Source organism: Rhinolophus sinicus, chromosome 5 (genome assembly GCF_057876585.1).
Source record: "Rhinolophus sinicus isolate RSI-liver-muscle chromosome 5, RSI-T2T, whole genome shotgun sequence".
NCBI lineage: Eukaryota > Metazoa > Chordata > Mammalia > Chiroptera > Rhinolophidae > Rhinolophus > Rhinolophus sinicus.
In genome coordinates, this window is record NC_142505.1 from 105,497,189 (window position 1) to 105,514,301 (window position 17,113).

Genomic DNA, 17,113 nt, shown 5'->3' on the forward strand with positions numbered 1-17,113 from the left:
TGGGTGAGAAGGGGTGCTGTTGGGTCCCAAACTACATGCAGTCAGACCCACAGGCCCTGGACTCCTGGGGCTGGCCCCCTTCAGCTGAACTGCACAGGGGGATTCTCGAGCACCCAGAGGCCTCTGTGGGCTCCATGGAAGCCCAGTGAAGGATCCTGAACAAAGCTTAACGTGGAAGCCCTTGCAGACTGCATGGTGGGTGCCTGCTGGCACTGCTGCCCTTCCTCTGGTACTACCAGCCTCTGTCCACATGGTTCGGGTGAGGCTGACCTCACCACCTCCTAACGGGAGAGGAAGGTGTGTGATCCCGGCCTGGCATCCCCCTGGCCACTGTAATTACTTCAGGCATATGACTCAAATGGATCAGTTGGAAGCAATCCTGGGGTTTGTGATGAAGGAGAAGCACTTTTTCTGATGGGCTCTCTGAAGGGTGCCTAGAAATACCATCACCATGAGAGAACGGTTCAAGTAAAGTAGAGAACAGAGCAGAGAGGTGGCGCAAGTGAGTCTCAGGTCCCAAGGATGTTTCCAAGCACCTAGATCCAGCCATGCCTGAAGTTAGACTCACCCTGGGCTTTTTAGTGATGAGTCAATATACTTCCCTTTTTGCTTAAGCCAGTTTGAAGTGGGTTTATTTCCCTTGCAACTCAAATGTGCCTAACAAAAGGAAGGGGTCACTAGCTCAGCATTATAGAGGCCCCCAGGCATCATCTTTAACCTGGAAAACTTTAGAGCCCCAGGCTCCCTCTTCCCCAAACCTACATGCTAACACACACATGGCACAGCCAAGAGCACTGTTTCTCACATGCAACAGGCACAGGCAGTCCCAGAGCAGGGAGGCACATGCAGACGCAGGGACCTGCTCCAAACAGCAAACAGGGAAGAAAACCCCGAGGTAGACACCTTGACGCCAGCTGATGGCATACAAGTCCCCCAGGGTCCGGCGGCGGCCCACGGGCCGGGGCAAAGACCAGTACCTCCATGAGACTGGACGGGCAGCAGCATGTGGAGGCGAAGGGCAGAAGGCAGAGGTGAGAAGAAAGTACTTCTTGTGTCTCCAGGCAAAAAAGGCACCAAGCACATGTTCTCACTTAGGAGCAATTATTTCTGAGTCTATGCCAAAGCCAGGTGTCTCAGAAGGACCAAGTTCCTGAGTATTAACCTTGAACTTGAGTGAAGAGGCATCCAGTAGATACAATTCTATTCCTGGCATGATTATAGAGAGGCCCTAAGAGAAGTGCTTGTGGCAGGGGGAAGAAAAATGTACAAATCCTTAGGAAAATGTGGTCTCTCTCCAATCTTCTAGCTGTGTGACCCTGGGCAAGTGTCTCTACCTTTCTGAGCCTGCTTTCACATCTGTAAAATGGGGATAATAATCAGCCCCTTACGGTGGCATGCCTGTGGTAGTCATCATTAATTGTCTAAGAGAGCTGTGGTTTCCATGCAGTACACCACTGCTCCCTAATCTGAGTGGATTCTGTAGTATCCCCATGGTAGCCCAGCTCGTGCTGGGCCCCACAAACAAAGCAAACCAATAGATGCTTTACTCTGACGGCTGTTGGCCACTAAATGCAAAACCACATACAATTATTTTGCTAACCTTTGAGCATAGAAATATCTGCCTTCTTCTCACCCTCTTATCCAATACATATTTAAGTGGCTTTGTGCTTTCTCAAAACAGTTAACTAAAAGCCCCAAATATTCAACCCTATGCCAGGCACAGCTATATGATAACAACTGTCCCTAGTTATTATTTCAGGTTTCCTGCCAAGTGCTTTGCATGTGAGATCTCATTTAATTAAAAAAAAAAAAAAAATCCCATGATGTAGACTTCCCCATTTCCATTTTTAAAGGAGGTGGCTGAGTTGCAGAGAGGTTAAGTTGCTGGCCAAGTTCACTCAGCCAGTAAGTGGTGCAGCTGATTCAAATTCAGGTCTGTCTGACTTCAAAACTCTTCTGTTTATTAGCTAAGATGAACTCATACTCTAATTTTAGGAATGTTTGGCTGGGGGAGGGGGTCACGGAGTGGGGACGGGGAGTCAGTTGGACCTTAGAATTTCTGACATGCAGGAGCCACCCTTCAGGACACCTGTAAGTAAAGTTTTCTGGGAAACAGAAGCGTGTGTGGTGAGTGGAGGGGGTCCTGACTCCCGGTCAGGGCCATTAAACCAACAGAGAAAGCACAGATCTTTACAGGTGGCTTCAGATGTCTTGCAAATGAGCTGGAAGCAGCCTTGGCATCTTGGCCATGAGAATAATTCAAGGGAGGAAAAGTGACGTGTTGACAGCGAACAGGCTGGGGCCTCCTGGGCTCCCGGGGAGGTGGCAAGGGCCCCGCTCTGGCCAGGTTCACCTGGGTTGGCTCCCAAAGGACTTTAAGAAAGGACCCGCCAGCGCTGACCCCATGGCCTGGCTTCGTGTCCATGGGCTCCAGAGCCCGAACCAGCAAAAGCAGCTGACACATGGAGGCAGAGGCAAAAGGCAGGTATTGGGTGAGGAGGCCCTCCCAAGGGCGACAGCTGGCCCAGGTCTCCCCGGCAAGCCCGAGGCTCGAGCTGCTGCCTACCTTCCTCAGGCTGGAGGGAAAATTCATCCTGCACACCATCCTGTCCTTCGAGGCAGGTCGCGGGGACCCAGCCTTGCTCTTCAGCGGTGCTGACGAACCACCAACCTGGGAAAATGAGGGTGCAGACTGACGTTAGTCAGGTCAGGTGTGAGATCTGGGCGTCCAAATATAACAACACATTCAGCCACTGTATTAGTCACTGCTCAGCATAAGGTTAGTTGGTGACACACAACTAGCCATGTTAGCTGACCACTAACTGCTAAAGACGGGCTAACGAGAAACTGCTCCTGAGCACGGGCAGGGAGAAAAAGGTGATCCTGAATGGTGAGTGTAAAGAACGCAGCGACCTTCACTAAGGTGTGTGAGGCGCTCATCAGTTTACCTGCTTTGTCTCATATCATCTTCACGTTACCATCCCCACTGCACAGGTGACGCAACGGAGGCTCCACCAGGTGACAGACTTGTCCTGTCTGACCCTGAAGCCAGCACCCTAGAACTTATGTGATTTTGTATCTGTTCACGTCAAGGTCAACCTGGCTGCAGATGTAACTGCTTGAGGCCTTTCACCCAGACTCAGGTCCTCCGTCTTTAGAGAAAAGAGCTTATGACGGGCAGAATAAGAACCCATCAGAGACGTCCGGGTTCTCACCACTGGAACCTATGAATATGTTATGTGGCAAAGGGGAAAGAAGGTCGCAGATGGGATTGAGGTTGCTAACCAGCTGACCTTCAGACAGGGAGATTATCCTGGATTATCCAGTTGGGCCAATGTAATCCCCAGGGTCCTTAACTATGGAAGGGGGCGGCAGAAGAGTCGGGGAGATCTGGCTATGGAAGGAAGAGAATGTGCAGCACTGCTGGCTCTGAAGACGGAGGAAGGGAGCGTCATACATACACACACATACACAGGCGTACTTTGCTGGATTGTGCTTCACTTTACCGCTTGTTGCAGATACTGCATTATTTTTACAAATTGAAGGTAAGACTCTCCACCAGCAAAAAAAAAACAAAAAAAAAAACAACTCGCTAAAGGCTCAGATGATGGTATTTTTTAGCAATAGTTTTAAACTAAGGTATGTGCACTTTTTAAAGACATAATGCTACTGCACATTTAATGGACTATAGTATCATGTAAACATAACTTTTACATGCACTGGGAAACCAAAAACTTCCTGTGGCTCGCTTTATTGCAGTATTTGCTTCATTGCACTGGTCTAGAACCAAACCCGCTATATCTCTGAGGTCTGCCTGTATTCACGCACGTGTGTGAGCGTGTGTGTGTGTGTGTGTGTGTGTATACAATTATCAAGAAGGAGTCATACCAACCTGATAGAAGGGCTACCTGGGGTTTAGAAAGGGGACTGGGGTTGAAGCCAGTGGAAAAAATAAGATTTTAACTTGATCATTAGTGCTTTAAGAATAATGTATCCATGTAGTATTTGGGTAAAAAATATATATAATTAAACATAAATGTTGCCAATTTGTTGGCCATTTGAAGATTTGACTATCCAGCCTTTTCTCCCCTCTGGACACTCCAGGCTGGTCCCCAACACCCCCACTGGCTCCTCCCCTTCTCCTGCGACTTCCCTCAGGCAGGGAGCCCAGGGGAGTGGGTGCTCTTTCCTTTCGTCCCCACAGCGCATCCTAGCTACACCTAGAACCTGCAAATACTCATTCCCAGGAATCTGAGGTTGCATGGCCCTGGGGCCAGCTGGAATTGGTTTGGAATTCAAGGTCCGAAATGTGCTGGGAGATCTGGGGGGGGTCCTGGTTTCTTTAGCTGTGAAGCAGGGATAACAATTGCTACACTGAGTAATTAAGGACTTTTGGTTGGCTAGTCCTGACCTCCTGACTAATGGGAATACGATCCACATGCTGCTGGATACACAGTGTTTCCTGTTTGTTGGACCTTAACTAGCCAGTCTGGTATCAGAGATTGGCCCACTAACATGAGCCCATGTCACATTTTGGCCACAACAAAGCCAGTGGGTTTATGTCACGCTTTCCTGGAAGGGGATTCACTCATCCCCTGCTCCCTGCACTTTGCTTTCCAAAGCAGCCAATGGCTGCTTTGTGCCTAGAGCAAAAGACAGGAAACCCATATTTTTGAGCACCTACTGTGTGCTTGGCACAGGTTTAGGCATTCCCGCTGGATTATGTCATTTAATCCTTATAACAGCCCTTTGGAGTGGAAGCTTGCTTTATTTTGCAGATGAGAGACTTGATGGTCAGAGAGAAGAAGCAACCTGGACTGCTGAGAAATGGGGAGTTCAGGTGGAAACCCAGGCTATGTGACTCGATTGTACCAAATTCTGTCCCAGTCCTGGCCAGTGTATGTGCCCAGTGGTCCCCATGATGGGTAGGTACGCTGAGGACACAGGCGGTGTGTCCAGTCCACACCAGAGCCGACAGCTGGTAGAGCCTTTGTGAAGACTCCCATGGTAATCAAAGAAAATCAACAGGGCACATTTCCAGTGGAATGCTGGCCTTCATGTCTCCGGGTGCTTTGAAACCAGAAGGAATGTTCATGAAATGTGAACCTCAGAACAAATTGGTAACATCTGACCCAACAAGCTGCTGGTGAGTTGTGACCACGTGGGACCAAATGGGGACAGCTTTCTAGGAGGCCATCAGCTGGAGCTGCAGAAACTGACCGGCCTGGATTGGCTACTGCAGTTTCTGCGTTCCCAAGTGTTTCCTACGCGAGGGGCTTGGTGGGAGTGTTGGGCAGGACAGAGGTGGTCTAGGTCCCTACCTGACTCGTTCTTCTCGATGATGTCCACCACCTGCCCCACACTAAGGCTGATCTCTGAGCTCTCCTGCTTCTGGTAGTCTGCCACCACCACATACTGCTCCAGGACCATGGGGTCCACCGAGGTCAGGTCACTCCCTGTGGATACAAAACACTATGTCTCATCTGGCCACCACCCATCCATGAAGAGCAGGAGCCAGGGGAGTAGGGTGGGTCAGGAGGACATTCCAAACAGAGAACATAGTTGTTACAGGACTTGTCTCAAGGTCACCTCATCCGTTCACTCTTTCAATCACTTGCTCACTCAACCACCAATATTAGCCAAGTGCCTGTCCAGTGCAGGCACAGTGCTAGGGACTGGAGGTGCAGAGTTGATTAAGATATCGTACTTGCCCTGAAGAAGTGGATAGACTAGTGGGCAAGTTCATTCATTCGTATCAATCTATCTACCCACTCATCCATCAGCCATTATTCACCCATCCATCCAAATATCCATCTATGCATCCAACGAAACATACACGTATGCATCTAAGCAAATATCCATCCATCTATCCATGCATTCACCAACCCTTCATCCATCCCAAATCCCTCACCCATTAATTCATGAAGTCACCAGTGACGTTCCAGACACCTTATTAGGTGCTGGGGGTACTAAAGTGAATGAAACAGATTATGACTCCTGGCCTCAAGTAACCTAATCTAGTTGGGAAGACAGGCACATACACAAGTATATACGGTCAATAAGTTTACCAGGAAAAAAAAAAGGATTCATTTTTGATAGATGCATTTCTTGAAACAGCCAGGATGCTGGACAAAGAAGGGACGGAAAAGGGCATGCTACATTAAATGGGTGATCAGCAAGACCTCCCTAAGGAGGTGACAGAAAGCAGAGACCCAAGAGACAGGAGTCATGAGGAGAATGGAGAAAGAACAGTGCGGGCAGACGGAGCAGCGACAGGGCACAGAGCCTTCCAAGATCTGGAAGGAGGTCAGGGTGGCTGAACCAGTAGTGAGGAGAGTGGTCCTGTGTGAAGTCACACAGATAGGCACGGGTCAGAGCAGGCGGGACCTGCTAGGCCAACAAGAAGTTTGGTTTGTTTTTAAACCCTGAAGTAGAAAGCCACTAAAGGGCTTTACACTGGTAATGACAAGTGAAGATATACGTCTTTAAAAAGGTAATTCTGGCTGCCACGTGGAAAACGGATTGGAGGCTGGAAAGAAAGAAAGCAGGAGACCAGATGGAGGTCATGGAGCTGTCAGGCAAGAGATGATGGTGGCTTTGGACCAGGGCGGGGGCAGTCGGGGGAGGAGCCCCAGGAGAGATGTTTCCACAGGACGCAGCGTGGATGGTGCCCCCTGGAGTTGTGTGGCTCTGATTAAGTACTAAGACACACCTGATAAATAAATAAAAAGATAGATCTGGGTAATGTAAAGAGACATCTGAGTTCATACACTCCAAAGAGAAGGGGACAGTGCTTTCAGAGTGGCAGGCTGAATGTGTGGGAGGGTAGAAGATATTTGCGGCCGTAGGACCCTGGTTTTCTGAAAGCCCTAATTCAAAATATTCCTTATGGTTTCCATCAACAACGGAAATATCCAGGAAACCCCACATTTCGGTACCAAATACCCTCAGTAGTGGAGGGATGTGTGCGGGCTGGCGCACACTGAGGCGATTTTGTGCATCTTTTCCCAGCTCTCTTGGGTGGCATCTTGTTGGTAGCTGGAAATTGACCATGGCGGGAGCATTTATACCATGGAACTTGGCCAATGCTCCAAAGCAGGGCTGTCCACCAGGGAGCTGGTTGTGAAGCATTTCCCAGCACTCCACTGTGCTCCAGCCTCTGAGATCCAGAAGCAGCACAAGAGCCCTTTGTTAGAACCAGGCGCTGTAGATTTTGGAAATGGAAAACCAGAACCGGGCACGACAGCCACGTGAAGGCTCACTACTACCTTTTCTACCACACTGAGACTACTTCCCATGTCTTGCTCACCTTTGCATTCCCAGCGGCCCTAGAGCACTGCCAGGCACACAGTAGGTGCTTAATAAACATTGAATGAATAACCATGTCTGTCTTGTTCACTCAGCACAGACACTCAATGGACAATTGTGAGGTGAAAGAACAAAGGATGAATGGAAACTTCTAGAAACTCCATTTCTGCACCAACTTTCCTAACCAAGCTGCCAAGAGGATTTGGGATAACTATGAGCAGTGACAGAAATAGGGACTCACTGTGAACAAGACAGGAAGCCAGGAAATAAGGAGGGCAGAGAGTAGAGTTAAGGAATCTGGGCTGGCATACGGCATCGCCTCTAAGACTCGCTCAGGGTGAGGCCCAAGTCTTGACTGTAGTTTCGCCATTAAGTACATGGGGTTGCTTTCGCAGCACCAGTTCTTCCAGAGCACGCTGCCTCCTTCCCCCCAGCAGAACTGAATTTATCAAAACCAGGAATGCCAGGATTCCAACTAGGCCTCAGGGCAGTTAGCTGTTAGGTGGCGACACCTGCTGCTGGCCTGTGGTGCTGCAGCAAAGCTCTACAACGCAGTCACAGCAAAGCCTCAATGCTGATGCCGGCAGCTCAATGCCGGGAGCTGCCAGCGGGCAAGCAAAGTACTCCTAAGTCAGGAATGTCACTTTGTGGTCTAGCAGGAAATAAGAGAGGAGGAAACGGTCAGCAGAAAGGAGGAGATTCAACAGTGAAAGGGTGATTTTATCACTGAAAAAGCGCTATAAAATATCCTCAAGAAGCAAGTGCCTAATCTACCCTAGAATTTCCCAGTTGGGCACATCTTTATTCATGATGACAGGTCTTGAAATTTTAAAATAACTGCTACGGATGGAACTGCGTCCCTCCCAAATTCATCTGTTGTAGACCGAACCCGTGTGACGGTATCAGGAGCGGGGGGCCTTCTGGAGGTGCTAAAGTTTGAAGAGGTCATGAGGGTGGACCCCCCATAGGGGGATTCGTGTCTTTACAGGAACAGACACCAGGGAGCTTGTTCTCTGTCTCTGCCATGTGACGACATAGAGAAGGCAGCAATCCTCAAGCCAGGAAGAGGGCCCTCCCCAGGGCACAACCACGCTGGCAAGCTGCACTTGGACTTCCAGCCTCCATACCCATGAGAAAGTAAGTTTCTGTTGTTTAAGCCTCTCAGTCTACAGTGTTTTGTTCTAGCAGCCTGAGCTGACCAATACAACGAGTGATGGCAAAACGGAATTTTCTTTCCAGAAATCCATTATCCTGCCAGTCTCGCTCAAAGAGTCAGTAAATGACAATATACTTCAATATGTAAAGGGCAGAAAAATTAGGAAGAAAGGTGCTCCTTTAATATAATTACATGACCTGTTAAATTTTGGTGGGAGGATTTTTTTTCCCCCCTGCAGGATGAGCAGACATTAGCCAAAGTCTGCAGGAGCCAGCCAGCGAGCCATGACTGGGAAATTCTGGAGACAGATAAACCTTCTCCAACTTGGAATTCTCGCACAGAAATCTCAGGGCTTGGCTGTCACCTTAAAGCCCTTTCAAATTCAACCAGTAAGGCTGGTTCTAACATAAAGGAAGTGTTCACAGGTCAACTAAAAAAATAAGGCTCATCCCAGCATGGGTTCTTCGTCTGCATGAAGAAAGATGCTATTTTCCACCCAGCTAAACTAAAAATAAATCCGTCCCCCATCATTGCAGGTGAATGATGTAATCGTCGTTGCCACAAATTAGAGCTTCTTCTCTCTTTTCCAGACCAGTCCCCTCATCAAGCCTGTCTGACCGGACACTTTGGTTTCACAAACCAGAGCTGTCTCTTTCCTCTCTGCTTCCCACCCATACCCTCCAGGAAAGTCTCTGCACACTCAAGCCAGAAACTCTGTGACCAGCCCGAGTGGCCGCTCTGCTCTTTTCTAAGAAACATATTATTATCCTCGGGGTTCAAGGACTATTTGCAGCTCCAACAGGATGCCAGGCTCTGGCCAGTGCCTATTAAACAAGAAAGCAGAGCTGTAAACAGACTGTTTGGGAAGAGGTCAGAGTGCATTCCAGACGCCAGACCTTGGGGCAAAGAGATCCAGTTCCTCTCCAGTCTTCCTTGCAAGGATGGCCTTGGAGCCTGTACAGCCAACCACAGGCCTTGTACCCAGGACTAGAGCTGTTGACATTGGAATTGCTGCACATGCTGGGCACTGTTCTAAGTGGTTTATACACATTGTTACCAATTCTATAGTAATTCCTGTAAGGTAGATTACTACTATTACCCCCTTTCTACAGATGAAGAAACTGAGGCCCATGAGATGAGGCATCCTTTTTTACTTCTGGGATCTCTGTTTGGCCCCCCTTCCCCCATCCTTATCAACCCCCTCAAATTTCTTGGGAGTCCTAGATAAACAAAAGAACTTAGAATTCTGGAAGCTTTGAAGACCGTTGGCTCCAGGTGGGGTACGGGCCAGGGCCTTTGCAGATGTGAGGGATGATCTTGGGTCAGAGAAAGAAAAAGTCGGGCGACTGTGAATCTAAATTTATGAACCCCAGGCCTGTGAGAACTCAACCATTCCTCTGCGCGTACCCAAACGCCACCTTCTCTTTTTCCACGATTGTTCTTGTTAGAAGAGTGTGCTGTGCAGGAAACGGAAAGAGCGTTAGGAAAGAAGAGAACTTTGAAGACAGTGGAAGTGAGTATGGGACTGCTTGAAATAGGAGGCGTCACTGCCCAGAACAGTGGCTGACTGAAGGAAGTACAGGGCATGGGCCTGGAGCTGAGGATGGTAAATGGATTGGGCCCAAATCTCCTGCACAGTCCTACCTCCCTGCCTGTGTGCTGTCCCCTCAGCCTCGAATGGCCTTCGCTGTGGGAAAGCTCCTGCTCCCCTTCAAGACCCAGGGGCCCTCCTTTTTGACCCCTTCCTGACACCTGAGAAAAATGCTCTTAGCTCTGAGTTACCACCTTCCTTTGTCTAAAGCAGAATACAAGTATATAATACCCTTCAGCACGGTTAGGAAGCTGTCTCTCTTCCCTGCCCCTCCAAGGCATTCTCAGGTCTCATCCACTTTGTTGTTCTTTAGGTATAGCATGAAATAATTTCCAATCCTTCTTTTTGGGCAACAGGATGGGGTACCAACCAGTCATCCAGCATCCATCCATCCATCCATCCATCCACCCACCCACCCACGTGGCAGCATCCCCAGGGTGGAGCCCAGGGCCTGGTGCATCAAAGCAGCTCAGCAGAGGTATGCTAAACATTAAATGAAAAGGAGAAAAGGGAAAATATTCTTACCAGATTTCTTTTTCCCAACATGCTCCCTGTATAGGAAAGAATGAGGGTGGGAAAGAGTGATGAGTCAGTAGCTGTTGCATATTGACACGAGTTATTCTGATAGGAAATTGAGATTCTCTAGTCCACAACATCCCTAGTCAATGACTAAAATCCAAGCCGGCACCAGGGACCCAGACTCCTTACAAAAGAATGAATTCCTCTTCCTTCTCTCCTTTTGCCTGGTAAGTGCTCTGGCGCCCTGGGGACCAGCTCTCCACTCTATTTGTAGAGTAAGGAGACCCTGGTGGGGAGCGAATGGGTTTGGGGCAGGCAGTCTGAAAGAGTTAGGTCCCCACACTGCACCGAGCCTGATGCCCACCTTGTCAGGCCCAGCGGAGGCCCGGTCCCTCTTCTTGGGGTCCTAAGACATGGAGCAGAAAGCACTTGATGGTAAGTGGTAAGTGGAACACACTAAAACTGGGATATTTGGGGAATGAAGGCATTTGGATGAGCTGACGCACTGCTGGGGGAAGGGGGAGCTTCTGGACATCCTGTGACTTTGACCTTGTATGAGAACAATCATCTCCATGTGGTGCCCACTCCTCCCGGAGACTTATGGCAATCACACAGACCAATTGGCTTCTCTGTTACCGTCTGAAAGATTGCAAAACCCAAGCATCTTGGCCCTGACAGCCAAAGAGCTGTGAAAACTGGCTACGAACCTACTGTGCGCCAGGCACTGCACCAAGCACAGCACACACGTTATCTACCCAAGCCTCAGCGTGACAATTATTCCCAAGCAAGTGAAGATATGGGCTCTCCTGGAAAGTATCAGAATGAAAGTCTAGCTCCAGGAAACTGAGGAAAAATCCTTTGAATTATCAAATGTAACATGCCGGGGATGGTGGGGGTGCCACCATGATATCAGCCCCAAACTCAGAAAATTCACTGTTGACCGCGTCCTAGTTTTCCCACCCATTATTTCATTTCAGCCTCGCTGTAACCCCATGATGTGGGTGGCATAGGTGATGTAATCTCATTCCACAGACACAGCAACTGAGGCAGACAGGGCGGGAGGTGAGCACGTGCCCAGGGGAACTTGGCCAACAGACTACAAACCCCCTGGCAGTACAGACTGCGCCCGTCGCTTCATCCCGGTGTTCCCTGAGTCCAGCACTGGGCCTGGCACCTGGCAGGCCCCCAACACCCAGGGGCTGGATGGGTGAACAATGCCGACACTCCCGCTGGGAGCAGCCCCAGGTCTAGGGCTCCTGGTCCCAGGGTCCTCTTACCAGCCCAAGCCAACCGGCCAGCAAGCCGGGAAAGTGCTGCTGCGGCCACCAGTGTGACAAAGCCACCCCGACATCTCGACTTCTCTCAAGGGCTGGCTCCTGCCCTGTATCCCCCCGTGTCCTTCTTGAATGAAGATACTCACTCTTCACAGGCCCAGCGGCTGCCCCTGGCCTGGCTCTGTCCCATGTTGGTCAGCTGGTCTGATGCTTACTCAGAGGCTGGGAACCCACGTCACCCACCCTTGCCAGCAGGAGGCCAAAGACGGCCTGCCATTAACATTCGGAAGGGGCTCCAGGGCCAAGGTTCTTCACCTTGGGCCCCTGGCTGGGATGGAGCACAGCCAAGAACCTCCTGAAACTGGGGGCATTTTTCTGGGGAGAAGGAAGCAGCTTTTTATTGAATTCTCCAAGTGGTTCACGACCCCCCAAAGCTAAGGCCTCAGGGACACTGAGATGACGTAGAAGGAAATCTAGCCTTCACTGAGCCCTGAGCCCATGGTGAGTCCCTCGGGCAGGGGGTTGGGTCCCTCCTTCCTTCTGCCAGAAGGACACTAAGTGAGGTTTCTAGGGCACCTGCCTTGCGCTCCTCTACACACGTTCTCATTGGATTCCCCAGCAGTGCTGCGAGGGAAGTGTTAGCAGACCCACCTCACAAAAGACGAGACTGAGGCACCAAAAGCAACCTGACCACGCCCACCCAGCATGAAAGCAGTCAAGCCATTCTCCCTGCCGAGGGTCTATCAACTGGACATCTTGACCAATTTGGGGAGTAAAACAGCTACTATTGAGTGTTCAGAAAGAAAAAATAGCAGACACCGCTTTTGAGCATTTGGCAAGTCCCTGGAATTTTTACTTATGGCAGCCTTTCACTCCTCACTGTACCACTAAGGCGTCCTGCTAGTCCCATTTCACAGGAGGAAATCAAGGCCCAGGGGGGAAGTAACGGAGGTCCAAGGCTACGCAGCCCACGAGTGGTGCAGGTGGCATTTGAACCCCAATTGCAAACCCAGGCTCTTTCCCCTAACCCCGGTCCTTCCTCGTGTGGGAGGCACACACGCGGCTGTAGAGAGCTTAGGCTGAGACTCAGGCAAAGCTGGGGAAAATTCACCTCCACCTCTTCCAAGCTGTGGGACCTTGGGCGAATGTCTTTCATTATTCTGAGTTTCAGCTTCCTCATCTATCAAGTGGGAATGACAGTTCCTTACCTGGCAGTTTCATGAGAGAATGAAGTGGCAACTGAAGACAGTAAGCTTCAGTCTTTGATTCACCTAGGAATCAAAGCGGGAGTTGGCACTCTAACTCTGGAAGCCCAGGGGGACGGGAGACAAAAGTGCTTTGAGAGAGAATATTTTACCCTGTCTTGTCACGTCGATAAAAACTGGGGAATGTTTACCAGACACAAATGCTAAAGACATCAAGAACAGACACATTAGCCAGGATGGGCCGAAGGCCCAATATTATCAAATTTATACTTATCATGCATCTTTTTTTTATTTTTAAGAAACTGCCTTGTCTCATGGGTCAGCAAAACATTCTCTTACAAGGTTCTGATTCAAAGGTTTACTGTTCCTTATGGAATGTCTTCCTTACTTTCAAAGCCACTCGTCTGTGTGCTGGTCTGAGAAGCTAGGTTCACTCCGTGCTTGTCATAGGAAACGGTTTTTATGGGAATGTGTTTATTGCAGGAAGTTAAGTTTACTCATCTGTGTGGTAGTTAAACCATTAGTGCTGAGTGATCAACTCACTATCTGTTACCTCTGGAACTGAGTCTGTGTGTCACGGCCTGTGTATGTATAAACGGCCAGATTCCACTTGCTGAAGCTCTTTGATGCTTTCTCCTTGCAGGGCTGCTTCTAAAAATCAGCTTTGTAATTTCGATAGATTCATTTCCAAAACGCAACATGAGTCTTTCTAGCTTGACATATGCAAAGTGCTTAGCATGCTGTAACTGTTTTACAAATATTAGCTTGGGTTATTACAGCTGTTTGGGGCACTAGGTCAGGCTCAGAGCTCAGAGGGGCGGTTGCCACTCGTGTAACAGAGCCTGGCTGGCGCTTCTCGGCCCTTCCTGACAGGTGCCGGCTCACGCTCCTGTGACCCCCAGGACACTGTGTCAGTGTTTCATGCCGGCAGGGCTGTTGGTACCATCAGCTCTTGGTGTGTAAAGGCCGGCACACTGCACGTTGAGAATCTGGGACGTGCACTGAGCGGCTGGGGGTATGCACCAGCAAGCATGTGCACGGAGAAGCGAGCAGGAGGCAGGGGCTGCGGTGGGCATTCTGGACAGCTGTGGGGCCTGCCGAGCAGCCTCCAACCCTGGCTCGGGCACTCACTGGTGATGGGACCTGGAGCAGGTCTCGGTCACTCTTTCACTCACGTTTCTAATCGTCCCAAGCACATCTGCCTCAGTGCTTGCCTCGGGGGGTGTCTCCTCTATTCCAACACTATGTGCTGTGGAAGCACGGCTGTTAGGGGGTCCCGGCGTGCACTCAGCCAGCTTCCTGGACCTGTCAAACTCGACTGTTGTAACCCACCTAAGTGACCGTGAAGGCTACATGAAGTGAGGCCCAGTGGGGCTCACTCAATAGAATCCATGTTAATTTTTCCTTTGCTTTCCTCCAGTTCCTCCTGGAGCTGGCTGGCTGGACAGGAGGGAGGGCAGCGAGGGCACACGCAGGGGAGCTCCACAAACCAACTTACTCTTTGGGGGGATTCAGGTCCTCAGGTCTTGTCTCAAAGAACTGCAGCACCTCATCACACTGAGAGATATAGGGGGGCAGCTGGATCAGGGCCTGGAGAAGAGACACAGGTGAGTCCAAAGGAAGGAAAGGGGTGTCAGAACTGCCATCAGCCAGGGGTTCTCCAACTTGGGCAGGCAGCAGAATCACTGGGGGTTGTTAGAACACAGATGCTGGATCGCACCTCCAGATTTTCTGATTCAAATCTGCGGTGCGCCTGAGACTCTGCATTTCCAGCAAGCTCCCTGATGCTGCTGCTGCTGGTTTGGTGACTGCACATGAGCATGTGCACGCGCGCGCGCACACACACACACACACACACACACACACAGTGTGTATATACACATTTATATTACAGGCATATCTGGACAAAAACATACATACTTAGACAAAACAACAAATTGTGAACTTCATGCCATGTCATTATTCTGCTACCTAACCATCTTGCTGGACAGTCAATGGGTGTCTACTATACGGACGGATCACACCTTAGTCAACTAGCTGCCAACTGATAAACATTTAGGTTGCTTCTGGTGTGCCTGAACATATGTCCTAACTCATGGATCTGACGTGTTAAAGTGAAGGGACTGTTTTATAATTTGGATAGAGGTTAGTTTCCAGGTTAGTGAGGTTGAAACATCAGGACCTCCCACTGCCCAAGGCCATCGGCTCATCAGTTAAAGAAGCCTCAACTGTCTCTGCCAGGAGGAGGATAAGGAGGTGGGGGCGGGGGGACAGGGTGGGACTAGGCATTTTTGTGCCGGTTTATCTACCAACAGGTACTCATTCATTCGATGATTCAGTGGACATTTTCATTACGCCCTGCGCTGCACTGGTTTGTGTGCCAAATAGGAGAGAAGTACAGGACACATGCAATCATGAAGGCACCTGAAACTAACACGTGGTTCCACAGTGAATAAACAGCTCAGGTTAACAAATATTTACTTAAGCCCCCTCTGGCCCAGGTCTTGGGGATTCAGATCCGAGTCCAGTAGAGATGTTTCATGCACACACTTTATTATAAACTTCTGTGCAGGGGCAGTGTCTGTGCATATCACGAAGCTAAACGCACTGCCAGCCACTTCACCCACCAGCACACACACTGGAGTGAGGCGGGACCCTGCTCTCTCTGCACAAGGGCCGTTCCCCGGTGCCTCTCATGTGCCTTCCTGCCACGCTGAGTGTGAGTTGGGGGTGGGAAAGACGCGCCTTGTATTTTCTATACAATGAGCCTCCAGTAGCTCCCCTCCCCATGATGTTGCCACGCTGCCACCGGGCGATGACGGAGAGATGGATGGGGGTCTCCAATGTGGCACCTTCTGCAGTTTCAGGGTATTTTGACCCTACATAATTTTTCCACTTGTTAAAAAATTTTAATTGTGGAAAAATACACATAACCTAAAATTTAGCATCTTAACCACTTTCAAGTGTCCAGTTCAGTGGCAGTAAGTACATTCACATTGTTGTGCAACCATCACCACCATCCGTCTGCAGAGCTTTTTACATCTTGCAAAACTGAAACTCTGTACCCATTAAATATTGATACCCCCAGCCCCTGGTAACCACTATTCTACTTTGCTTATATAAATTTGATTACTCTAGGGACCTCATGTAAATGAAATCATACAGTATTTCTCTTTTTGTGACCAGCTTATTTCACTTAGCGTAATGCCTTCAAGGTCCATCCATGTAGCATGTGTCGGAATTTCCTTCCTTTGCAATGCTCACTAATAGCTCACTATATGGCTAGACCACATTTTGTTTCTTCATCCACCAATCGATGGTCACTGGGTTGCTGACTTTACATGACCTTTGAGTCAGGCTCTGACTCTAAGCCACCCCCTATCCCCAGGTGTGACCTGCCCCAGACCTAAAGTGGGAAAACCTGTGATGTGGGTGGACACGTTTTAGTGGGGTACCTTCCATGGTCACTGGCCACTCACTATCCTTCTGGGGTGAAGGATGCTGACCTGGTATTTATGGCTCACTGAGTTACTTATTAACCTTGAAGTAACTCCTGTTCTATAGCAAATCCCCAGGGACTGAGCTTTTCCAGACCAGAGGTAGAGAGCCCAAGACGGAGAGCAGACACTTCGCGCCTCCCATTTCTGACCCCCTTCTCTTCCTGCTTTGGAACAGCAAGTATTCATTCTCCCGCCCAGGACCAGCTGCTGTCCCGGGCCCCTCGTGGGTCTCTTTCCTTTGAAATCCTGCAGCTCTGGCAGTTGGAACCACATAATGAAGGAGCTGATTATATGCTGGACTGCGGAGTGTCCTGGCTGCTTCGCGTGCAGAAATCTTGTGGCTCCCCCCAGACTGCAGTAACAACAGCGCTTATGTTGGCTCAGCACTTGATGGCCTCGGAAATGCTGTCGTCTGCATTGCTTCGTATACTCCTGGGGGTGGGGGGCTGGCCCACGTTAGAGTTGGGGAAACGGAAGCTCTGCTGAGTGACCCGGACTTGAGAGCTCCAGCTCCCGTACCCTCATCCACAAGGGGCAGGGCTGTGCAGCTGTTTCTCCTG

The 17,113-nt window shown here is 49.8% G+C and overlaps 1 protein-coding gene across 2 annotated transcripts in view; it reads right to left on the minus strand.

The window, feature by feature from the left end:
* Positions 1 to 17,113, minus strand: part of SH3PXD2B (SH3 and PX domains 2B) — an 84,506-nt gene that overhangs the window by 16,925 nt on the left and 50,468 nt on the right. The window contains exons 5-9 of one of the 2 annotated variants that reach the window (XM_074313901.2): positions 14,552 to 14,643; positions 10,581 to 10,606; positions 5,322 to 5,456; positions 2,567 to 2,671; positions 904 to 987 (exon numbers count right to left, since the gene is read on the minus strand). In XM_074313901.2, the coding sequence (XP_074170002.1) occupies positions 904 to 987; positions 2,567 to 2,671; positions 5,322 to 5,456; positions 10,581 to 10,606; positions 14,552 to 14,643 (442 nt within the window). The remainder of the gene's footprint in view (positions 1 to 903; positions 988 to 2,566; positions 2,672 to 5,321; positions 5,457 to 10,580; positions 10,607 to 14,551; positions 14,644 to 17,113) is intronic. The other variant, XM_019741295.3, reaches the window with a different exon arrangement.